This window comes from Syngnathus leptorhynchus, chromosome 6 (assembly GCF_054491065.1).
Source record: "Syngnathus leptorhynchus isolate UIUO chromosome 6, UIUO_Slep, whole genome shotgun sequence".
Classification (NCBI taxonomy): domain Eukaryota; kingdom Metazoa; phylum Chordata; class Actinopteri; order Syngnathiformes; family Syngnathidae; genus Syngnathus; species Syngnathus leptorhynchus.
In genome coordinates this window covers 16,541,504-16,567,898 of record NC_141200.1, presented here as the reverse complement: position 1 = coordinate 16,567,898, position 26,395 = coordinate 16,541,504, and the positions used below count along the sequence as shown (strand labels likewise).

The window sequence follows — 26,395 nt, the reverse complement described above, 5'->3', positions numbered from 1 at the left end:
GAATGGGTTGAATCGGTTGAAAAATGTGGAATTTAGAGGGAATAAACAGAATTTTGTAGAATTTGGTGGAATTTTGTAGAATTTGGTGGAATTTCTAATTTGAAAATGCAAAATTTTTGGGAAGTGGGAATTTGGGGAATAGCGTGGAAGAATATGAAGAGTTGAAAGCTGGAATGGGTTGAATCGGTTGAAAAATGTGGAATTTAGAGGTGAAAAACGTAATTTTGGGGAATTTGGTGGAATTTCAAATTTGAAAATGGGGAATTTTTGGGAAGTGGGAATTTGGGGAATAGCGTGGAAGAATATGAAGAGTTGATAGCTGGAATGGGTTGAATTGGTTGAAAAATGTGGAAACTAGAGGTGAAAAACGGAATTTTGGGGAATTTGGTGGAATTTCAAAATTGAAAATGCGGAATTTTTGGGAAGTGGGAAGTTGGGGAATGTTGAGAATCTTTCCCAATGTGACGTTAATGTGCTGAATGACGTGAATTTCAAACTGGAACGACGTGAATGTGAAATGTTGAATGTGCCATTGAGAATAAATGGGGAAAAGGAGTAAAAGGAGTAGAATAACATAATTCTTCGCCTTCACACAATAATAATAATAAAGTGAATGGAGTAGAATGACATAAGTGTGAAGGCCTTTGCCTTCACACAATAATAAAGTGAAAGGAGTAGAATAATATAAGTTGAAGGGCTTCGCCTTCACACAATAATGAAGTAAAAGGACTAGAATAACATAAGTGTGAAGGCCTTCGCCTTCACACAATAAAGTAAAAGGAGTAGAATAACATAAGTGTGAAGGCCTTCGCCTATATATATATATATATATATATATATATATATATATATATATATATATATATATATATATATAAATGCATACACGTTATATAAAACCTAAATCGTAAAATCGTAAATCTACATTCTTGCTTACATAGTTCACGCAAGGAGACGCAACACTTTCACTGACTGATCCGTTGATGCACGGGAAAGCAGTTCACCCATTGACTCGTTCGCGAACGGGAATGTCAGGATTCGTTCCCTCACTGATCCGTTCTCGCGATGAACCGGAAATGCAAATCACTCACTGATTCGTTCACTCACTGATTCGTTCGTTGGTGAACAGGATATGCAATCCACGACTCGTTCATGAACAGGAAGTAACGTCTTCGTTTTGTTTTACGGTGAGGTGGCACCAGGTTCAATGTGCATTACTGACACCTACTGATTGAAGTCATATGAACTGAGAACAAATCAGTTTCGGAATCACTTTCACTCTCGTTCACCGAAAAGATTCGTTCTTTAGAACGAATTGTTCACTCAGGAGCCAACACAAGACTGAAGAAGAAGACAGACGAAGAAGATAGACGAGGTAGACAGACGAAGAAGACCAAGAAGGATAAACAGTCCCCGTATAAAATTATATAGTTTTAGCAGTATTTCTCTGCTACAATGCCGTATGCAAACCAGCCGACTGTAAAAATCTCCGAACTTACAGATGAAAATGTCAAATTTGTAATTGAAAATACCGATTTGGCGTGAGTATCAGCTTCTCTTTTTATATAGTGCATCGCGACTTATGCGACCAGTGCTTTAAAATAAATATTAGCCTAAAATGTAAAGAGATTTGTTCATTTACATTCTGAGAAGAAACAGCCTACGTAAAATAGATACATATTTTTAGCACGATTTCTCTGCTACGATGCCATATACAAACCAGCCGACTGTAAAAATCTCAGAATTTACAGATGAAAATGTCAAGTTTGTAATTGAAAGTACCGAGTTGATGCGCGTACCACTTTTTCTTTTTATATAGTGCATCGCGTCTGATGCGACCAGTGCTTAAAAATAACTAATAGCTTAAAATGTAAAACGATTTGTTAATTTACATTCCGAAGCTCAGTCCTATGCAGCCTATTAACCAAGTAAATGCCTCGGTCTGTTTAGATGTATTCATATGATTTCTAAATAGGGTTGCCACCTGTGTAAGACAAAATCCTGTAATTCTGATTATCGAATCGACCTTTTTGTTTGTAAGCAGTGGCGTACTTCGCACATCTAACCCAAGCTAAAAATCACCCATCTGCACTGCACTTGTATAGCTGTAATTCGTAAAAATTACACGTGCTAGTTATTTGTTTACTTAATTGCTTTACAGGCCTTTATGTTTTTGGTTTATTTTCAACAGTTTTGTTGTTGTGGACACCAAGGGGCAGTATTGGGGGGAAAAGGGGGGAATATATAATTAGGTTCTTTTTGCTTTATGTGGAATAAAAACAAGTAATGTAAGTTTTCACTGTCTACAAGAATAACCAAATCTAGCAATGTAAAGTGTGACGTCAAACAGCTTACCTGATTGCTTAGAGTGTGGTGGGTGCTTTGCTTGTGCTTGCCTGTGCCTCTGCTGCTTGCCGCTCTTGGCTGGGTTATGCAGTTTTATCTTCATATTTTAGTATAGTTTTTGCTGGGCACAGGGAGCAGTGAGCATAAAATGGATTGCCTGCGCATGGTCTTAGCCACATAGCGTATTTCTCCTGTTTTAACTATGCATCCATCCATTTTCTGAACCGCTTTGTCCCCACGGGGGTCGCGGGCAAGCTATAGCCTATCTCAGCCATCATCGGGCAGCAGGCGGGGGACACCCTGAACTGGTTGCCAGCCAATCGCAGGGCACACATAGAAGAACAACCATCTGCACTCGCACTCACACCTAGGGGCAATTTGGAGTGCTCAATCGGCCTACCAAGCATGTTTTTGGGAAGAAACCGGAGTGCCCGGACAAAACCCATGCAGGCTCGTGAAGAACATGCAAACTCCACACAGGGAGGAAGGAAGAATTGAACCCGCACCCTCCTAACTGTGAGGCGGACGTGCTACCCAGTGCTCCACCGAGCCGCCGCTGTTTTAAGTAGTCATTGTTAAATCATGTCGAGCATTTAGATATTTTTCTTTGCTGGCCCATCATCACCTCCTGTAGCACCTTAATTATCCGTCACCCGCCCATTTCCATGATAAAACTTGACTCTTTGTAGTCACTGGATTCTTTCCATTCTGTCTCTCCTTATCCTGCACACTCTCTGTTTCCACCTCACCTTCCGAATGAGCCACCACTGCCCGCCACCCCACCACCACAGATGAGCATGCTAAGTCATTTTTCTACAGCCAATAACGCTGTGCACAGGTTTATGGATGTAAGCACGCTACAATTAAACTGAAATACTCATTTTGCACAACATGTAGAAAAATCCGGATCATCTCAGTGTCCCGTTTTGATTTTTTTGTCTGGGACAGACCATGAAAATTTGGGCCAATCAGGAAAATCCGGACCGGGTGGCAACGCTATTTCTATCCTGATCACATCACGTTTCTGATCGATTGCATGATTTGCTTTTTGGCCAAGTAAATGTTGACGTAAATGTTCTGTTTTCTGTTTCTAGAGTTGCCAATTCAATCAGACGTGTTTTCATGTCAGAAGTACCCACAGTAGGTATGTTCACTTTATAAATGAATACTTTCCAGTCCACAAATGATTGAATTTACAGCATTGTGGTTGTGTATAGATAGTCATGATGATGATCTGCATAATTATTTGGGACAGTGCAAAGGATCATTCACGCTGGGTTCGGAACTGATGTTTTCCAATGTCCGTACGCAAGACATACAGACGCAGCACGGACTGCAACTGACTACAGTCAGTGTGCGGTGTGTGTCTGGAAATCTGCACCCGCCAGATCACAAGAGCGGGGGTTCACGCTGAATAGTTGAGTTCATTCAATAACAACCGCGTAAACAATAGACATCCTTTCGTTCGATTGATATGCTTTTTGGCACATTTTTTCCGTGAATTTTGGCTCTTCTATCATGGGTAAGAACATTTTGTGTTTAAATAGTAATTTTCTGTCATGTTTAAATTATTTCTATAACGGTTTTGTCTTTTAAATGTTTGACTCATGTTGAAATGGGAGCTCTGTAGGTTGTAGATGTTTTATATGTTTTTATGAATAAAAAAAAGTTTGCAGAAGGGTTTTAATTTGAAATACAGTGATCCCTCGTTTATTGCGGGAGATGCATTCCAGAACCACCCGCGATAAGCAAAGATCCGTGAAATAGAAACAGTCCATCCATTCATCCATCTTCTTCCGCTTATCCGGGGTCGGGTCGCGGGGGCAGCAGCTTCAGGAGGGACTCCAAGACCTCCCTCTTCCCAGCCACTTCATCCAGCTCATCCCGGAGGATCCCAAGGCGTTCCCAGGCCAGCCAAGAGACATAGTCTCTCCAGCGCGTCCTGGGTCGTCCCCGGGGTCTCCTACCGGTGGGACATGCCCGGAACACCTCAGGGAGGCGTCCAGGAGGCATCCTGATGAGATGCCCGAGCCACCTCATCTGGCTCCTCTCAACGTGGAGAAGCAGCGGCTCTACTTCGAGTCTCTCCCGGATGACCGAGCTCACCCTATCTTTAAGGGAGAGCCCGGACACCCTGCGGAGGAAACTCATTTCGGCCGCTTGTATCCTGGATCTCGTGACCAAAGGTGAGATTAGGAGCGTAGATCGACCGGTAAATCGAGAGCTTTGCCATTTGGCTCAGCTCTCTCTTCACCACGACGGACCGGTAGAGTCCGCATTACTGCCGACGCTGCACCGATCCGTCTGTCGATCTCGCACTCCATCCTGCCCTCGCTCGTGAACAAGACCCCAAGATAGTTGAACTCCTCCACTTGGGGCAGGATCTCATCCCCGATCCGGAGAGTGCATTCCACCCTTTTCCGACCGAGGACCATGGACTCGGATTTGGAGGTGCTGACCCTCATCCCAACCGCTTCACACTCGGCTGCGAGCCCCTCCAGTGAGAGCTGGAGATCACGGCCTGAAGAGGCCAACAGCTGCGCCTAGAAACTCTGTCCATAAAAATTATGAACAGAATGGGTGACAAAGGGCAGCCTTGGCGGAGTCCAACCCTCACTGGGAACGAATCCGACTTACTGCCGGAAATGCGGACCAAACTCTGGAATCGGTGATACAGGGACCGAACCGCCCTCATCAGTTGGCTCGGCACCCCGTACTCCCGAAGCACCCTCCACAGAACCTCCCAAGGGACACGGTCGAACGCCTTCTCACAAAACACATGTGGACTGGTTGGGCGAACTCCCATGCACCCTCGAGGATCCTGCCGAGGGTGTAGAGCTGGTCCACGGTTCCACGGCCAGGACGAAAGCCACACTGCTCCTCCTGAATCTGAGGTTCGACCTCCCGACGGATCTTCCTCTCCAGCACTCCTGAATAGACCTTACCAGGGAGGCTGAGTGTGATTCCCCTGTAATTGGAACACACCCTCCGGTCCCTCTTCTTAAAGAGGGGAACCACCACCCCAGTCTGCCAATCCAGAGGCATGTCCCCGATGTCCACGCAATGCTGTAGAGGCGTGTCAGCCATGACGGCCCCCCAACATCCAGAGCCTCTAAGAACTCCGGGCGGATCTCATCCACCCCCGGGGCCCTGCCACCGAGGAGTTTTTTAACTACCTCAGTGACTTCGACCCCAGAGATTGGAGAGTCCGCCTCAGAGTCTCCAGGCCCTGCTTCCACAATGGAAGGCGTGCCGGTGGAATTGAGGAGGTCTTCGAAGTATTCTCCCCACCGACTCACGACGTCCCGAGTCGAGGTCAGCAGCACACCATCTCCACTGTTAACAGTGTTGACTGTGCACTGCTTCCCCCTCCTGAGACGCCGGATGGTGGACCAGAATTTCCTCAAAGCCGTCCGGAAGTCATTCTCCATGGGCTCGCCACACTCCTCCCACGCCCGGGTTCTTGCCTCAGCAACCGCCAAATCCGCGTTCCGCTTGGCCATTTGGTACCTGTCAGCTGCCTCCGGAGTCCCGCAGACCAAAACTGCCAGATAGGACTCCTTCCTCAGCTTGACGGCATCCCTTACCGCCTATGTCCACTAGCGGGTTAGGGGATTGCCGCCATGACAGGCACCAACAACCTTACGGCCACAGCTCCGGTCGGCTGCCTCAACAATGGAGGGGCGGAACATGGTCTACTCGGACTCAATGTCCCCCGCCTCCCCCGGACGTGGGAAAAGCTCTGTTGGAGGTGGGAATTGAAGCTCTTCCTGACAGGGGATTCTGCCAGACGTTCCCAGCAGACCCTCACAGAGCGTTTGGGTCTGCCAGGTCGGACCGGCATCTTCCCCCACCATCGGAGCCAACCCACCACCAGGTGGTGATCAGTTGACAGCTCCGCCCTCTCTTTACCCGAGTGTCCAAAACATGCGGCCGCAAATCCGATGACACGACTACAAAGTCGATCAACGAACTGCGGCCTAGGGTGTCCTGGTGCCAAGTGCACACATGGACACCCTTATGCTTGAACATGGTGTTCATTATAGAAAATCCGTGTCGAGCACAGAAGTCCAATAATAGAACACCGCTCAGGTTCAGATCGGGGGGGGGGGGCGTTCCTCGCAATCACGCCCTTCCAGGTCTCACTGTCATTGCCCACGTGAGCATTGAAGTCACCCAGTAGAGCGATGGCGTCCCCATAAGGAGCGCTCTCCAGCACTTCCTCTAGGGACTCCAAGAAGGGTGGGTACTCTGAGCTGCCGTTCGGTGCATAGACACAAACAACAGTCAGGACCCATCCCCCCACCCGAAGGCGGAGGGAGGCTACCCTCTCTCTCACCGGGGTGAACCCCAATGTGCAGGCGCCCAGCCGGGGATCGGACCGCCAAGGTCCCCGCCTTTGGCCGTCGCCCAGCTCACTTTGCATTCGACCCATTTGGCCCCTACTACAGGTGGTGAGCCCATGGGAAAGGGGACCCACGTTTTCTTTTCGGGCTATGCCCGACCGGACCCCATGGGCGAAGGCCCGGCCACCAGGCGCTCGCCTTCGAGCCCCACCTCCAGGCCTAACTCCAGAGAGGGGCCCCGGTGACCCGCGTCCGGGCGAGGGAAAACTAGTTCCATATATTTTACTCGTCATAAGGGATCTTAAATAGAAACAGTATATGTATTTATTCATGAATACAACGATTGGAATTAGGGGTGCCGCCAATATATCGATATGACGAAATGTCGCAATATTTCATCACCCGATCAATTCTCGATGCCCACTTATCAAGTAGTGATCTTCAAACTCAATGTTATGCTGCTATAAACTCCTCCATTCAATTTCCCATGCCGGGTCATTCCATTGGAGTCAGACAGGGGGCGCTTGTTGCGTGATTGACTGGAGAGTAGGCAGAAACACCAAAACGAACCATATTCACAACAAAAAGAATATGGCGGAGCCCAGCGAGGAAAAAGACGTCTGAAAGAAAACTTAAAGATGTGCCTGCCACATTTAAATCCAAAGTCTAGAATCCCTTTGGGTTTTACAGCACCAGTGTACGACAGAAAGACTATGCTATATGCAAGAATTGCTCGTCATGAGTACGGTACACGGGCAACACGACAAACTTCCAAAGCCACCTGTCACGTTATCACCCGAAGTCTCTTCAACATGGGCCAAAGCTATGACTAATGAATGGTATTGCTACTATATACATGTGCAAGGGACTCAGACAGTCCAGCAGTGTTGAAAACAAGGGATTCCGCTTCGTAATGCGAGTGTTATAGCCACAATATGAAATACCCTCTCGGAAGTACTTTACTGAAAAAGTGATTCCTTTACTATACGAACAAACTAATAAAATTGAAAGATGTGCTCATGTCCGCAAAAACAGCAGGATTATCACGTGACGGCTGGACATCGAGGGCAACGGACTCGTACATAACTTTTACGATACAGTGATATAGAAATGAAGTCATACATTTTCCAAACTATAAGTAGAAGTAGAAGTCGCACCAGACGTAAAATGCATCATAAAGAAGGAAAAGTCATATATACATCGCACCGGAGTCGCATTTTTGAGGGAAATTTATTCGACAAAATCCAACACCAAGAACAGACATGAATGAGCAACAACAGGCTAAATGATGCGGTATGCTAACGTGACATAAACACAAACAAAGAGCTGAGAACGGGCCTGAAGTAACATTGACAGTTATCCAAATAACTATAACATAAATAACACCTTTATTGAACCATCTGTGTCACTCCAAATCATTAAGTCCATCGATCGTCCTTTATGTCAACAATGCCGGGTGCGCGCCGCTGATGGCGGTTGCACTTAAAATGATTCCACAGGCCCATATAACGATATATAAATTATATATCAGATAACTATTATGTAAGCAATAATATTATCAAACCCTCTGTCACTCCAAATCATTAAATCCATCGACTGTCCTTTATGTCAATAATGCCGCATGTGCGCTGCGCCGCTGACGGCGGTTGCACTTAAAATTATTCCACAGGTCCATATAACGAAATATAAATTATGTATCAAATATTATATAAGCAACAATATTATCAAACCATCTGTGTCACTCCAAATCATTAAATCCATTGATCGTCCTTTATGTCAACAATGCCGGGTGTATGCCGCTGACGGGGGTTGTAGTTCAAATTATTCAACAGGCCCGTATAATTATAAACAACAATTGTATCAAACATTCTCTGTCACTCAAGCCATTAAATCTTGTGATCGAATCCTTTGTCCTTTATGTAAACACAGCCGCATATGCGCCGCGCCACTGATGCCAGTTGCAGTTCAAATTACAGTAATCCCTTGCTACTTCGCGGTTCATTTATTGCGGTTTCACTACATCGCGGATTTTTGAATTTTGAACATTTGTGAATAATTTCACATATAAGTCGCTTCTGAGTATAAGTCGCTCCCCCCACCCGAACTATGAAAAAAAACGCAACTTATAGTCCAAAAAATACGGAAATCTCCAGAGATGTGCTGCATACGGATCACATCCCTTCTCGACCGGTGTGCATTGATTGACAAGTCAACTTCATTGCGTTCTTCCCCTTGTAGTGTTCGTATGTCTTCCATACGGAGACCGCAACGCATCAATTCCGGACCCGGGGGGAATTTGGCATTAGTCTCTTTCGTTATTTTGGGAATGGTCAAATTATATAAATTCTATTAAGTGCGACAATGTGATTAACCCGTGGACAGCATTTTTTACACTAAGTTTTATAAAATACTATTTTGTTATTCACAACTGTGTGCCGATAACTATTCTGCCAATACTTCTTCACAGCAATTGACTGGATTCAGATTGATGCCAACTCGTCAGTACTGCATGATGAATTCATCGCTCACAGAGTTGGTATGTTCGACATGGTGACTGACAGCTACTGTATGTGTACAGTACATATTGAGAGATTTTCTGTTTTCAGGCCTTATTCCGCTCACCAGTGACGATATTGTAGAAAAAATGCAGTACTCCAGGGTAAGTTAAATTATTTAACAGTTTTGTAACCTGCTGAATCGTATCCCTTTTTTCCCTTCTTCCTTCCAAATTGTCCAAAACATAAAGCGTAGCTTTTTGATTTTGTGTATACTTGTGCAAAGATTTAATATTAATTTCCAATGCACCAATTCTCTGGAATTTAATGTAGATGCTGCAAGAACACAGAAAAACACTTAAAATAAAAGCGATTGTTAAGCATCAGCACTGTGCATCTACTATGGTCTGAAAAAGTATTTGTGCGTCCTAATTTCTGCGTTTTTTGCATACCTATCAGTTTTATTTTATCAAACCAATATTAATAATACACTGAGACTCCCCAAGGATATATAAAATGTAGAGACATCACTGGGCAATAATATCCTGTTCTTGCCACTTTAATGGTGTTAGTCACCTGAATGTTCTTACTCATTTAAAGGTTGTACAGAGGCTGAGATCAACTGGAGTAAAATTCCTTGTTTGGCATGCCAATATAACTGATTCTTATTCTGATGATTTTACTTAAGAGGATGAAATACAAATCTGCTTCTGTGACAAGATAATTACTTGCAGCTCCAGTTAGTAGTATTTTGGAGTGGGGGGAACGCAAATTTCCTTTTCCCCACTTCCTGTATGTTTTTTTACATGTCAAGTCAAGTTTATTTAAATGTTCTCGTCTAATAAACCTCTATTATAGTTCCAAATATCATCAGAAGATGGTGCCAAAGTTGAATTGACCTGGTAGAGTAGATCAGTAGTTGAAATTGTTAGTGACTAGAGAAACACGACCTGTCTGAATTACGCATAGTATCACACCATTTTGGATTATTATTTATTTATCTTTTTTTTTGCCAAAATATATCTTAAAAGTCAAGTCAAGTTTATTTGTATAGCCCTAAATCACAAGCAGTCTCAAAGGGCTTCACATAGACAATCAATTGACAATTATTCTCAAAGCATCCCCTGATCTTGGGCTCCCAAAAGGTCAAGGAAAAACTAAAAAAAACCCTACCAGGGGAAAAATGAGAAACCTTGAGAAGGGACCACAGATGGAAGGATCCCCCTTTCAGGATCACCAGGCTGCAATGGATGCAAAGAGGGCACATAAAATACAAAATATGGAAATAAAAAAGTGGATGTCCAGGCCAAAGCGAAGAGCTGTCGGAGGAGCCCTCGATCGTCCTGGCAATGTCTTTGAAGAGGGTAATCCGCTGCAGTTCCCTCATCCTGAATTGGTCCACGAGAATCTAGATAGCCGCTGTCAGCTTGAGTGTCACCTAACCACCTCCCCAGCCGGGGAGGGGTGGGGGAAGTGGGGTTGGGGAGAGGGAACAAAAACAAACGCCAGCCGAATCGGCCACTACAGGTTAATTAAAGGCCATAACATAGAAATATGTCTTTCATCGTGTCTTAAATGTTTCTACTGAGGTAGCAGTTCTAATATCAATTGGTAGGGCATTCCAGAGCTCTTGAGCCAGAATAGAAAATGCTCTAGGTGTCAAACTCAAATTCACAGTGGGCCAAAATTTTAAATTGAACAAAACAAGGTTGAACAAATGAACCTTTTAATATGGAATCAAACAAGTTTTGATTTTACAATGAATATTGAACAAGCAAGGCTTATATAACTTAGAAGTGCAGGCCTGCAAAATCAAGTTGATAATAACACTAATAATACTTATAATAATAATAATAATAATAATAAAACTATGGCATATTAAATAAAATTTAAATAAAAATTGAATGCCTCCTTTCTGTTTGCAGCCTTCTGAGGTAAATGTCAAAATTAGCTTCTTACACAGGCTAATAAATTTGAAAATAAAATAAGTATGAATAAATCAACCAAAGGTCGCAGTATGGGGGAGAGGCACGGAGATGCGGGTGTGCACATAGACTGTATATAAGAAATGGACGTAATTCTGGGAAAAAATGAACACGGATTCTACTTATATGGGCATGAGGCGGAGTCATGAACGGAGGTATGGGCGCCAAAGCAACAGCAGAGCATTATGGGATTTGTAGTACAAGCGATGAATGCGGTGTTACAGCGCTAATGTTAATTTGAAATTGCCTCGCGGGCCAAATATAATTACACTGCGGGCCAAAATTGCCCCCCGGGCCAGAGTTTGATATCTAGACCCTGTAGACATTTTCTTGGCCCTCGGTGTCACTAAAAGACTAGCGTTTTGCAAACGAAGGTTACGAGACGGAACATAAGGAACAACTAGGTCGACGAGATATGAAGGCGCTAAGCCATGCAATGTTTTATAGGTTAATAGAAGAACCTTGAAGTCACATCTTAAATGGACCGGGAGCCAGTGTAAGTTGGCTAATATATACATTTCTTGTCCGTGAGAGCAGCCTTGCAGCAGCATTTTGTACTAACTGTAGACTTTTGATGCTGGACTTGGGAAGAGCAGAGAATAATGTATTACAGTAGTCCAGGCGCGACGTGATAAACGCATGTGTAATAATTTCCGCATCACCGGTCGAAAGGATTGGGCGAATCTTAGCAATATTACGAAGGTGAAAAAACGCAATTCTGGTTATATTCTTAATGTGCTTTTGAAAGGAGAGCGTTTGGTCAAATATTACCCCGAGATTAGTTACACTATCACTCTGAGTGATAGTACGGTTATCTATAGTTATAGTGGTTTCCTTAAATAAATGTTGATAACGAGCTGGACCAATTATCAACATCTCAGTTTTATCTGGGTTAAGACGTAGGAAGTTGAGAGACATCCATTGCTTGATCTCCGCAAGGCATGCCTCAAGTTTACAACAGCCCCGTGGATCTGTCATTGATAACGGCATATACAATTTGGTGTCATCAACATTGGAAACTAATATTATATTTATGTATTATGTCCCCAAGCGGAACCATATACCGTAATTATTGGACTATAATTCGCAGTTTTTGTCATAGTTTGGGTGGGGTAGCGACTTGTATGTGATTTTTTTCACAAATTTTCAAAATTCAAAAATCTGCGATGTAGTGAAACCGTGATAAACGAAACGCGATGTAGCAAGGGATTACTGTCATTTGAACTGCAAGTGACGTCACCCTTGCCGCGCTGCGGTTGTTTACATAAAAGGCAAAGGATTCGATCACGGGATAACGAAAATGACGAAGGGCCCCACGTACTACCGGCATCATTAGCGGCTTTGTTTGTAAGTGACACGGAGGACGAAGAGTTTGAAGGATTTAATGATTTGGAGTGACACAGAAGGTTTGAAAAACTATTATGGCTTTTACGCACACCCGGTCCTTCTCGACGGATGGAAGTCGGGGCCCGGCGCTCGGCCGGGTGGCTGTCCGGGGACGGTGGATGGGGCTCGGACATGGCTTGTACGCACGCCCGCTCCTATTCTATGGAGCTCTCTTCCACCTCCCTGGCTGGAAGAGGTAGTTGTTGGCTCGTTGAACTCTTGTTTTGTTAAAGAGCCGTTCACCAAACCCACGTCTTTCCTGGTACTTTGTTAACGCTACAATATCGTTATATACTAGATCTCTGCAGCGCACACGCGGCGTTGTTGACATAAAGAACCAGGAATTTGATCGATGGGTTTAATGATTTGGAGTGACACAGATGGTTTGATAATATTGTTGTTATATAAACCCACGTCTTTCCTCCTACTTTGTTAACGCTACAATATAGTTATATACTAGATCTCTGCAGTGCACTCGCGGCGTTGTTGACATAAAGAACGAGTCATTTGATCGATGGATTTAATGATTTGGAGTGACACAGATGGTTTGATAATATTGTTGTAATATGTTAGTTATTTGAAATATACTTTATATATCGTTATATGGGTCTGTGGAATAATTAGAAATGCAACTTACAACGGGTCTGACGTCAGCATATGCGGCGCATACGCGGCGTTGTTTACATAAAGCACGTTCAATGGATTTAATGAATTGGAGTGACACAGATGGTTTGATAAACGTGTTATTTCTGTAATACTTACTTGAATAACTCTGAATGTACGTCAGGCCCGTTCTCAGCTCCTCGTTTGTGTATATGTCACATTAGCTTACCGTATCGTTTAGCCTGTTTTTGGTGGTTCATGTCTGTTTTTGGTGTTGGATTTTGAGAAATAAATTTGCCCCAAAAGTGCGACTTATACTCCGGTGCGACTTATATGTTTTTTTTTCACTTTATTGAACGACTATTAGTCTGAAAATTACGGTAAATATTAAATAGAATTGGTCCTAGTACCGATCCCTGTGGGAGACCACACAAAACCTTTATAGCGCTCAGAGGACGTATTGCCATGGACCACTCGGTGCGTCCTGTCTGATAGATATGAGTGAAACCAGCCTACTTCAGACCCTGAAATACCAACACAACCTTTAAGACGCTCTAATAAAATATCGAAGTCTACAGTGTCGAAGGCAGCACTAAGATCGAGTAGTAACAATACCAATGAAGTGTTTGAATCCATAGCTATGAGGAGATCATTAGTCACTTTAGCAAGTGCTGTCTCAGTGGAATGATTAGCTCTAAAACCAGACTGAAAAGATTCATATCGATTATTAGCGACCATGTAATCAATAAGTTGCTGCGCTACTACTTTTTCAAGAAGTTTTTTCTATGAATGGGAGATTTGAAACTGGCCTATAATTGCTGAGACAGTCCGGGTCAAGATTTGGTCGCTTAAGTAGCGGATTAATGATAGCAGTTTTAAAGGCTGTTGGCACTATCCCAGAGGAGACAGACAGATTAATTATATTTAAGATGGACGGTCCTAAGATTTGAAATAATTCTTAAGATAGCGGGTTGAGTAAACATGTTGTTTGTTTAGCCGCACTAAATAATTGTGTAAGCCTTTGGAGGGACACGCTTTTAAAGTTTGAAAGAGTTATTGCATAATCGTCAGCGCCGGTAATCGGCGGTCTCGACTGAGCGATCGGAACGATCATCTTAATCTCATCCCTAATGGATTCAATCTTTCAAGCGAAAAATTTCATGAACTCGTCGCCTGAGTGGAAGGAGCTATCGGAGGTCGGCTGGCGTAGTGTTAGCTTTGCCACTGTATCAAATAGGTATTTACGATTGTTTTTATTGAGATTAATGACTTGCGAAAAATAGTTTTTGCTAAGATAAGCACGTCTTTATATTTTAGGAGGCTGTCGCGCCATGCCTGATGGAAAACCTCAAGTTTGGTTAAACGCCATTTGCTTTCTACATAATTGCTTAAGCGTACGTGTTTCATCTGTGAACCACGGAGTAGGCAATCTACGGCGAGTTTTCAGACGTAGCGGCGCCACAGAGTCGATGGCATTTAACAATGTAGCATTGAATTCATTTGTAAGATTATCAATAGAGCCGTATATGAGGGGAATACGGCAGTTGCTGATGGCAGTAGCTCAGATAGCGCAGTTGCAGTCATGAAGTTAATATTACGACTGCTATAATTCTGATTGCTGTCTTGTCTTTGACTAAGAACTAAAATTTCAAATTTTATTAAGTAATGATCAGACAAAACAGTAGTGTATGGTAGGACTGTTATATTTGAGGTTGCCAGTCCTCGGGATAATACCAGATCTAAGGTATTTCCATTTTTATGCGTTGCTGCCTGTACGGCTAGCGTAAAACCAAACGGATCAGTTAGAGTCTGAAATGCCGAAGTAAGTGGCTCTGACGGTAAATTCATGTGGATATTAAAATCGCCCATGATTATTATATTATCCGCATTTGTCACTAGATCAGCCATGAATTCTGAAAATTCATCCAGGAAGCCAGGGTAAGCCCCGGGTGGACAGTAAATAACAGCAAGATAAAATTATGGTAAAGTGGTGGATCGGACAGTGAGAACTTCAAATGTTTTTAAATACATTAATCGAACGAGGCGTAAATCTAAGATCGGAATCTGAGATGATGGCAACACCCCCACCACGTTCCGTGATGAGGTCGTTAACGAGAACTGCTTTCGTAAGAAGCGATCTATTATTCATAAAACGGAGTTTAAGTGTAATCGGTCGATCAGGGTTCGTATCTACCAAAGGATTTTTATACGAAATGAAAGTAAGATTGTGTTCTCAAATTCATACGACCGTAGGAATTTGATTGTAAATATTTGGTACACATGTAATATTATCTGAAAGAGGCACCGTATCATCAGCTATACCGGTCAGGGTGGAGCGATTGGATTTGTCTACTACCTCAGTAGAAAGTGTGTTCACGTGTACTGTAGCACTATTCAAACTGTGACGCTCTAGTCTACACAAGGAACTATGTGCATGCTGGAAGTCTAGCCTAGCACTAGTTAACTTTAACTTAACTGATTCCAAACCCATCCTGACAGGTCGTCTAGTCACCTCTGCCCCGGCCTGCTCTAAAGTGACCTGTCATGAGTGGCTCAAACAGTAATCTATGTTTTTTGTTTTGTTTTTTATGTTAAATGTTTTTATGTTTTTTATGTTGTTTTATGTTTTATGCTTTACGGGCACATACTCGTTTTTAGCATCAAAGGATTAGCTAATTTATGGATGTTTTTTCTGGGGTTTTATGATTTGATTTATTTATGCACTTATATTCTTTTTATTTACATTCTCATCCGCTTTCTCATCCTCCCCCTCTAATTTTTTGTTGAACTTTAATAATGTCTATCAACATTTGTTGGAAAAATGGTTATATGAAATTGCCTTTTTCCCTATCTAGTTTAACTCTGTTTCGCTTGGACAACACATTAAATGTCTATCAACATTTTTAAAGCTATTTTTTTGGTTTAAAAAAATCTCTCTCTCTCTCTCTCTCTCTCTCTCTCTCTCTCTCTCTCTCTCTCTCTCTCTCTCTCTCTCTCTCTCTCTCTCTCTCTCTCTCTCTCTCTCTCTCTCTCTCTCTCTCTCTCTCTCTCTCTCTCTCTCTCTCTCTCTCTCTCTCTCTCTCTCTCTCTCTCTCTCTCTCTCTCTCATGACTGATGAAAAAAAAAAAGGTTACAACATCATTAGTTTTATGGAATTCAGTGATGTTTAAAGGCACATTAAACAGGATTAAGTTTTTGTTGATTATGGTGGCGCCATATCGACAAAAAGCGGTAATATTATGCACAAAGTTGACTACATTTCCAGTGCCAGTGCGCAATGTCGTGAACTCCTGAGCTCTTGCTCACTTTTCTTTTTCCATGAGTGGCGGCTAAGTGAAGGATGACTAGCACTGAGGTAATGAATATAATTGTTTAAACAATACTGTTAAAGATAAATGTTTATTTTTGGTTTTGTACCATATTAAACATGTAATAAAAGTCCAAAACCTTGACAGTGCCGCTTTAAAGTATTTAAATTTCTTGCGCCTCCTTATTTAGTTAGGAAACGTGAGTAACCTCCTTGTCGCTGTGACCATGTTTTTTCTTTCTTTCCAGGATTGCACCTGTGTTGAATTCTGTCCAGAGTGCTCTGTTGAGCTGACATTGGATGTTCGCTGCACTGATGAAAAGACACGCAATGTCACCTCACGTGACCTGTTGTCCAACAACCACAGAGTTATTCCAGTAGGTCATTTAATCACATGAACTATATTTACATGTAGGTAGAATTGGCTTTAATGTTAAAATTTTGTTTTTAAAACATTCAGAATATCCCGTTTATATGCCTAAATGAACAGTCACTCATATATTTAAATCCCCCAATTGAAAGTGTCGCACATCATGACGCAAACAGACGCCCTTTGCGCTTGTTACTTTCGACCATGAATAAAACATTCATGTCGCTCACCACAGGAATTAAGCAGTTTGTTTCCCCCCTTACTCCAAAAGTATGCTTTTCTGAGCTTTGCCATGAAAATTTACATCCTCTTGTTTGAGTTGCGTGTCAGATTTATACACACATACACGTCTGTATACACACACTGCATCATTTTCATTGCAGCGGAGAAATAAATGTGCTCAAGTTAGGCTCACTATGGTGAGGAATTGATTGAGTGATTGATTCATACTTTATTGATCGGGGGGGATTCACATGCAAGTATTTCCTGTACTGCAAATAGCAAGATTCCTTGCACACTAAGGAAGAGTATGCATAGTACACAGACCAACCAATGCTCCATTCGAAGGAGGTAACCCGATTGTGTTTACACTACACAATATTTCGGTTAGAAAACGGGTAAACTCGCGGTCTTATACAGAATTTTAAAAACCAGAAAAAGGACATATTTTTCTTTGTTTGCATGCTTACATGGCCTTTAAAAATGCAAATACTGCCAACATTCATGTTTTAAAAGGGCTATTGTCTACATGTGAATGTTGTGTTGGTTTTCATTTTTCAATCAAAGGTGGACACATTCCATGACACCAACAGTCTCTTTTCAGGTTACATCCAGGAGTCGAGACAACGATCCTAATGATTATGCTGAGCGAAATGGTAAACCACAAGTTCTTTCAATTATTTTCTGTCATATATGTGAGATGGAGTTGCGGGTACAGCAATCTTAGCAGGAAGGCCCAGGCTTTTGACTTGATCCATCTCTTCTGAGTTGATCCTGAGGTGTTCCCAGGGGTGTCTCTCTAGCATGTCTTGAGTGGGTGGGAAGTGTCACCGGGGAAGTGTCATCTGGCTCCTTTGCGAAGGAGCAACATCTTGACCGCAAGTTCCTCCTTTATATTGAGTGAGAGTGTGTGCACATGTAGCAAATCTCTTTTTTTTGTGATAGTTTATTAAATGTTGCAGACAATTGCAAAAACATTCGCTAACAGAATTAATGGCTATGATGAGTTTTTCTTGTCACTATCAAAATGTGAACATCTTAAAAAAAAATGTTTGCGGCACAAAAAAAGTGTGAGACCATTAAATTTGCTGGCGAACGTTTTTGCGGCTGTTTACGACCTTGAAGAAAACCTGATGAATAAACATTTGCAACAGACTCGCAATCTTAAAATAAGTCTTTAAGGGAGAGCATGGACAGTACGTCAGGAAACTGATTCTTATCTTACCCGCTTACAACCTGGTGGCAAACATTTTACAACACCTGTACTGCCACGCTAATACTTTAGGTTAAAATTAAAAGAAGAGAAGGTGAGAATATCTTGCTCAACCAAGAGAGACTCTGAGTAAAGCCACTGTTCCTCCGCATTGAGAGCACCCAGATGAGGTGGCTTGAGCATCTGATCAGATTGCCTCCCTGGTGATGTTTTCAGAGAATGTCCCATTGAGAGGAGTGGTGGGGACAAGCCCAAGACATGGGCAAACTACAGCCCGCGGCCACATGGGCGTGTAATCCGGCCCACCAAACCTGAATAACTTGTATCATTATACTTTTTTTGATGATGTCATTTTCCCTGCAATGACTGCGTTTCCCCAGTAGATGGGAATACGCCCGCCCACGCATTTACTCCCGGAGGCCGTGTCAGAAAGCACACTCACAAGTGCGTGTACGTACTCAGTAGTACGGACCCGGCGCACTCCACGCTCTATTTCTATCAGTGCCGAATTTCGAGTGTGGGCTGTGACGTCAGCATTCTCGTAATCTGTGCGCCGAGCTTTCATATACAGTTTTATGCCAAAGCCACCAACAAACCTTCCCCTGGAATCCTTGCATTTAAATGAGTGGCGAAAAGAAAGGTGGACACTGAGTGCCGAGTATTTAAAAAACGAGTGGACAATATGGCTTGACTGACGTGTGTGAGCAAGACGTTCAACCACATGAACAGCAACAAAGCCCCGTCACAGATCTAGGTTAATAGACCAACACCTCGGCTCTATCCTAAGAATTGCCTCAACAAATTTTACTCCAGACTATGATACCCTAGCAAAATAAGGGAGACCAACAACACTGTTCCCACTGAAAATGAGGGGAAGTTTCTCAAGTTTGTTGAAAAAAAAGAAAAAAAAAAGCATTTTGAAAATAATTTGTACAAATAGCAGGGATTGAAACTAGCAACCATTCTCATTTTCAAACAATGCAGGATGCTCAAGAACATTGATACACCACCTGTTTGCGACTAATCTTAACTTTTGAAGTTCTTAAGGCCGACTTTAAGGAAGTGTTTCCCGTTTCATCACCTCTGTCACCAGGTGTTTGTGAGTTAAAGCTCTGCCCTGATTTCCAGATATTCGTCATCGTATTGCCGTTTTGATTTCTTTATTACTTTATTTAGATGTGTTCTTTCACTGATTCTTCAAGATGATGTATTTGGTCAGAATGTTTGCCATTTTATGTGATTTTGCCTCATAAGATAAACATATTTCATAAATCAGACCTGCAGGCGCTGAAGTGATGGAAACTGTTATTAGTGTGAAGGCGAAGGCCTTCACACTATTGTTATTCTACTTTATTTTTCTTCTTATTATTATTAAACAATTTATTCCTCCCACTTTTTTGACACCTAACTACTCCCACATGCTTTAACCGATTCACTCCATTCCAACTTTCACACGTTCCAAAAATTCACGGCATGACTGCTAGTATTTTATTTGTTCATAACATTTACCGTTTTTGCATAATTAGCAAATTTGTGCCTTAAAATCCCCCATTCATTCTTAATGGCGCATTAGACACGAGCGACGTTCAGGAGTGAGTTCAAATTTTGACATCTGACAACTTTTTTCATGATTTCTTTCCTTAACTCATTTATTTAACTCTTTTATTTTTTATTTATTTATTTTTCATTCATTGATTTAGTTATTCATTTAATTTTAAGTTAAAAACATCATTTTACCGTTTTGTTCACCATTTTAATTTCTTGATTAATAGCAACATTCCACCACAAAAAACACAGTCGCTGTTTAGCTCAGTGAGAAAACAATGGTCCCTAAATACGAGCCACGTCCGCGAGCGAGTTCGAATCCTGCTTGGCCATAATTTTTTTTTCATTCATTCAATTTTAACACATCACTTTAATAATTACTTTCATCATCATCATTAATTTACCGTTTTTATTTTTCATTTAGTTATTCATTTAATTTTAAGTTAAAAACATCATTTTACCATTTTAACGTTCACCATTTTAATTTCTTGATTAATAGCAACATTCCACCACATCAAACACATAGTCGCTGTTTAGCTCAGTGAGAAAACAATGGTCCCTAAACACGAGCCACGTCCGCGAGCGAGTTCGAATCCTGCTTGGCCATGATTTTTTTTTCATTCATTCAATTTTAACACATCACTTTAATAATTACTTTCATCATCATCATTAATTTACCGTTTTTATTTGATTTAATCATCATTATTAATTTACCATTTTTCTGTCATTTAATCATCATTTCGAGTCCCACAATAGTGTGAAGTGCCTTCGCCTTCACACGCAATTTCTCCAGAAATTGCCAATTCTAGTTCATAATAACAGTGTCGTATTTAATGAGGATCACTGATAGTTAGGGGTGAGAATCTTGAGGCACCTCACGATTCGATTACGATTCAGAGGCTACGATTTGATTATTAAACGATTATTGATGCATTTTTAATTTATGTATATGATGCACTTTTTCCACATTTCTTTTTGTCTCACTGAATGAGCATTCACCACTTGCAGTTAAAAAAAAACACTGCATTTGTAATAAGAAACAAAGAGTTGAATTAATTTCCATCACATTTTATTAACCTTTATCTAAATATGCATAGGAATAGAAATGCATGAACATTTGATTTGATTTGAACATTTTATGAAATGGGCAGTTAGAGTAACAAATGACTCGGTGGCTACAGACGTCCACGTATCACATGTAACGGCGACTCAGTCTGCATTCAACAGCGATGACGTTATTTCTGCTTTAGTCTGCTTGTGGAGTCCCGGGACAGCCGTGTCGGTGAAATAGCATCGGGAAGGGATGACGTACCTCTGCACTGTTGCCTGCATCATACTCCGAAATTCCTGATTCTCTACAACCGAGTACGGTTGCAAACCCATTGTGACTTCTCATATTCCTTGTGTTGCCAAAGTATTTTGTTTTAGCGCGACAAATCTTGCATACAAGGTAACTTTTGTCCAATTAATTTCCTTCGTCAACATTGTAGAATCCAAAATGATTCCACACGTCTGCTTTTAAATTTTTAGGAGCAGGTCGGATCTCTCGGCGAAGTGGGTTGAATATCTCAGGCTCAGCCATGTTTGTTGTATTTTTTCTGGAGAATGCGCTTACTGTATTTTAGTGCTTTACTTGGCATATTTAAATACCGTATTTTTCGGACCAAAAGGCGCACCGGATTATAAAGCGCACCTTCAATGAACAGCCCACTTTAAAACTCTGTCCATATATAAGGTGCACGGATTATAAGGCGCATAAAATAGAAGCTATACTGCAACAAACTGCGGTTGACTAGGGTTGTGATATGCATCCACTAGCCAATAACCAATGGGCCCTCTGTAAACAATCGCGTTTCTCAAACTATCCTATAAAATGATCAGAACTGACTAAATTTCGATCTAACACCTTGGAACTGCTTACCTATGTTTTCCTTCCATATCGATCCGTAAATTTACTCGAAACATTAACAGAGCAGCATATTTTGACATGAAATAGCATCGTGCGTATAGCAGCTATCACTATAGCATTAGCCACCCGCAAACTCCCATGAGCCTCAGCTCGCAAACTCCCATGAGCCTCAGCAAAGTGTAAACAATCGCGTTTCTCAAACGAGGGCTTAAAAAATGATCGGAACTGACTAAAGTTCGATCTAACACCTTGTTACTGCTTACCTATGTTTCCTTCCATATCGATCCGCAAATTTACTCAAAACATTAACAGAGCAGCCTATTTTGACATAAAATAGCCTCACGAGTACAACAGCTATTCAGTGACTCCCCCTGACCACGGTTGCCGTAATGCTGGTAAGCGATGCGACGTAATTTTCTAGTTGTACTAAAATGCACTGAAAATTTTGGCAGAGCACTGTGTACAACCAGTATGGATCAACAAATTCATAAATTGATCCATATATAAGGCGCATTTTTAATGCTGTTCATAAATGCATTTGTTTTCTTAAAGCTTTTTTTGAATATTAATGCTTTACTACCTACTAAAGGCCAAAACCTTTTATGCAATAACCTTTACATGTCGTTTATATTACTTTACACAAACACTACATCCACCTGCTCCTGTTTCGGCCCCCCCCAGTCAAAATTTAGAACCCAATTCTGCCCGCAAGTCAAAAGGTTTGCCCACCCCTGACCAAGGACATGCCTGCCAGACTATGCCTCTCAGGTTGGCTCCTGAGAGGTCTGTGTCTGTGCTTCCCACGAGCTGCTGCCTCTTGGATAAATAGAGGATGGACGGACTTACAATCAACTCATTGACCCAAAGGAAAACAGTGTCAGGAGAAATACATTATTAATCCTCTTTTCAAAGTTTTACTTTTCCGCTGAGTTTCCGTACTTTAATGTTTAAAAAAAACAAACCATCAAACTAATGTAAAAATCAGACAAAGGTAACCCAAGTAACCCATTTTTTTAATGGTGATTTTTATTTATTAAAAGTGGAGAAAAAACTACAACGCTACATAGTGGCCCAGTGTGAAAAGATACATGCTACCTGAACCTCAGCAGCAACAACTTACCGTATTTTCCGCACCATAAGGTGCTTCGGGTTAAAAGGGCCAGACTCAATTCCAGGGTCTTTTCTTTATTTAATCCACACATAGGACATGCCGCATTATAGGGTGCATGCATACGGCAAAAAAAAAAAAGTCAAAGGAGCAAGGCAGTCAGTTCCGTTGTACTTTATTCTACTATATAATCATGTACTGTATTGTACTCACAATACAATATTAATACACAAATCCATCAAAATCCTCATCTCCTGTATCCAAATTAAACAGTTGGGCAAGATCGCCATTAAACATGCCAAGTTCGCTCTTGTCATTGTCTCATCGTTGTCACGTTGCTCTTCTGCAATGATCCTGGCTTTCCAGAAAGCTCTCATTGTGCTTCGTAATCATGTTACTTCTTCTGTGCCATTTTAGAGGGTCCTAATGCTGTTTGCTTTGCACAAACGATAGTATTCATTTATCAATGGCGGCGGAAGTACGTACTCCTCTATGTGTTACATACAGTCATTTTGTGGCAGAAGCCACACAAAACTTTCCAGATTTGCACAAACGACAGTATTTCCTCTACGTGTTACGTACAGTCCTCTGATTGGTTTACCCCCGCAATCTACGTAAAACGCAATGTCCTCTGATTGGTTCATCATCATATTGATAAACCAGACTGTTGAGAATTTATTTGTGGCCATTGTGGGTAGGCTGACTGGCTGTTAGCTCTAGCAATCTCGCTCGCACACGCTGTATGTTTCAACTTTCTGTTTTTCTATCTCACTAAAACACGTTAAAGGAAGATCTGCGTCCTGGCTCGTCATTTCAGTCAGTGAAGAAGTAAAATATACAACACAGACAAACTTGAAAAAAAATTAATTCATCATTGGGATATTTTTTTTCCATAATTGCATTCTCATTCAGGGTGGCACGGCAGGCAACTATTTAGCCTGTCTCCCTCACAGTGCATCTTCTCTCTGTTCCTTTGTGGATTTTCTTTGTGGGTTTTGCGGTTTCTATCCACCCAAAACATGTATGCTAGGTTAATTGAGCACTCTAAATTGTCCTTTGGTGTGATTATGAGTGTGAATGCTTGTTTGTCTATGTGTCCATGAGATTGGGTGGCAACCAGTTCAGGCTGTTAGGATAGGCTCCATCACACTCGTGACCCTAGTGAGGATAAAGCATTTCAGATCATGTGTTGACGCATTTCTATGAATAGAAATTTTGCTGGTGAAGCTTCGGAAAGGACAGGAACTCCGACTCAAAGCTTATGCCAAAAAAGGATTTGGTAAGGAACATGCCAAGTGGAACCCAACAGCAGGAGTGGCGTTTGAATATGACCCTGACAATGCACTGAGGCACACTGTCTACCCCAGACCTGAGGAATGGTGCGTTCCGAACCTTCACGAATGTTCATCACCTTTATTATTATTCATCATTAGTAGGTTGAATAATAAAGGTTTTTCTGTTTCTTCATTTATTCCTTTGTTGCCATGCTGGATATAGGCCCAAGAGTGAATATTCTGAAATTGAGGAAGATGAGGTCCAAGCTCCCTATGACCCCAATGGAAAACCAGAAAGGTGAGGAAAGCATCTATCGTGTCCAAGCATAGCCACAATTCAGAATCAAATAATCACAAATCATCTTCCTTTTCCCTCTACAGGTTCTACTACAACGTGGAGTCTTGCGGCTCCCTCCGACCTGAGACCATTGTCATGTCCGCACTGGCTGTTCTCAAGAAAAAGCTGAGCGACCTACAGACACAACTCAACCATGAAATCCAGAGTGATGTGCTCACTATCAACTGATGTCACAATGATGAATAGCACCGTTGACTCTGAAGGGTTTCTTTGTAATCTTTAGGATCGTCAGACAACGCAGAACAAACACATCTTGTACTTGTAGTTGCTTCTTTGGTTACTGATCATGGACTTTCACATCTCTTACGGGTAGTCTTTACTTCACTTACTGTTCTAAAATGTTAGTGACCCAACATCTTGTTAGATGTAAGATTTATTAAATTTGTCAAACATGTATGAAATTTTTATTATACATTGTATGCAATAAAGACTGGTTGTCTTGTAGTTACAAATTACTAACTAACTAAATGCTCTTAATTTGACAGAATCTGTTGTTTCATGCAACAAGCGCTTAAGTCAACAGGAATGGTCTCAAAATATTAAATCTGCCACGTAGAAATAAGTAAGCCGGTTCACATTGCACTGAACTGGTATACATTGGATGACTGCGAATGAGCTTAGTGATGACTAACAAAAGTACGGCAGAAAATTACAGGCACGTATCAAGACTTAACATGACTAGAGGGACAAAATGAAATTATATAACAAAGATCACTTAATGATTCACAGAGCTCTCAGGGATCGTCGCCAATAACGATTTGAAAATGAATTTGGCCAGATAAATACCGTATTTTTCGGACTAAAAGTTGCTCCGGAATATACATCGCATTAGCCATAAAATGTACAACAAAGTGAAAAAAAACATACAAGTCGCATCCAGAGTACAAGTCATATTTTTGGGGAAATTCAACAAAATCCAACACCAAGAACAGACATGAACGAGCAACAACAGGCTGAACAATACGGTATGCTAACGTGACATAAACACAAACAAAGAGATGAGAATGGGCCTGACGTAACATTGACAGTTATCCAAATAACTATTATATAAGCAACAGTATTATCAAACCATCTGTGTCACTCCAAATCATTAAATCCATCGATCGTCCTTTATGTCAACAATGCTGGGTGTGCTCTGTGCTGCTGACGGCGGTTGCAGTTCAAATTATTCCACAGGCCCATATAATTAAAACAACAATTTTATCAAACAATCTCTGTCACTCCAAGTCATTAAATCCCGCGAACGAATCCTTTGTCCTTTACGTATACGCCGCGCCGCTGATGTCAGTTGCAGTTCACATTACAGTAATCCCTTGCTACATCGTGGTTCGTTTATTGCGGTTTCACTACATCACGGATTTTTGAAGTTTTAAAATTTGTGAATAATTTCACATAACAGCTGCTCCTGAGTATAAGTCTCCCCTCCACCCAAACTATGAAAAAAAATGTGACTTATAGTCCGAAAAATAGGGTATTTCCCAAATTCACCACTCAGGTGAAGCGCCAATTTGGTTGATCAAACTCACCTTGTGGGAACGGTCGCAAAGGCTGTCATTATGAAGCCAAAATGCCAATTTGATTGATCAAATTTGCCTTGTGGGAAAAGTCTCAAAAGCCATCATTGTGAAATGGAAATGTCCATATGCAGATCAAATAATTCCACAATTCCAAACACGGCCAGTGACGCATATGAATGGCTATTGTATCATCACAACACAGCTTTTAATCCAATCGCATTGTTTGTATATGTCGGTGGCTACTAGCAATTTAACATCATTGCTGAGAGAGGTTTGATTGCAGAACGGTAACACCATGCTCCTATGCCTTCTGATTGAGCGTAGTGGGAGCAAGCAATTTTTTGTAGTGAAGTCTGAGCTTTTTCCAGCAAATAAATTACGGGTTGCAAGCAGACTGTAAGAGGTGTACTGTAA

At 41.7% G+C, this 26,395-nt stretch overlaps 1 protein-coding gene across 2 annotated transcripts; it reads left to right on the top strand.

Annotated features, from left to right (window-relative positions):
• Positions 1-1,248: 1,248 nt before the first annotated feature.
• polr2c (RNA polymerase II subunit C) lies at positions 1,249-26,395 on the top strand. 2 transcript variants are annotated; one of them, XM_085914988.1, is made up of 9 exons: positions 1,249-1,541; positions 3,441-3,490; positions 9,160-9,228; positions 9,299-9,351; positions 16,717-16,845; positions 17,662-17,713; positions 24,043-24,211; positions 24,330-24,404; positions 24,488-26,393. In XM_085914988.1, exons 1-9 carry the CDS (start codon positions 1,456-1,458, stop codon positions 24,630-24,632), a joined length of 828 nt encoding a protein of 275 aa, XP_085771114.1. In that variant the 5' UTR covers positions 1,249-1,455; the 3' UTR covers positions 24,633-26,393. The 2 variants fall into 2 exon arrangements, with proteins under 2 accessions (XP_085771114.1, XP_085771115.1); XM_085914989.1 differs by having other exon boundaries at positions 1,267-1,375; positions 24,488-26,395.

What these genes read in the sequence shown, in the direction of transcription:
- polr2c (XM_085914988.1), top strand. Translation starts at nt 1,456, where the DNA reads ATGCCGTATGCAAACCAGCCGACTGTAAAAATCTCCGAACTTACAGAT. An exon ending in AAAAAATGCAGTACTCCAGG is followed by an intron (nt 9,352 to 16,716) that starts GTAAGTTAAATT and finishes CTTTCTTTCCAG; the next exon opens with GATTGCACCTGTGTTGAATT. An exon ending in CCCAATGGAAAACCAGAAAG is followed by an intron (nt 24,405 to 24,487) that starts GTGAGGAAAGCA and finishes TTCCCTCTACAG; the next exon opens with GTTCTACTACAACGTGGAGT.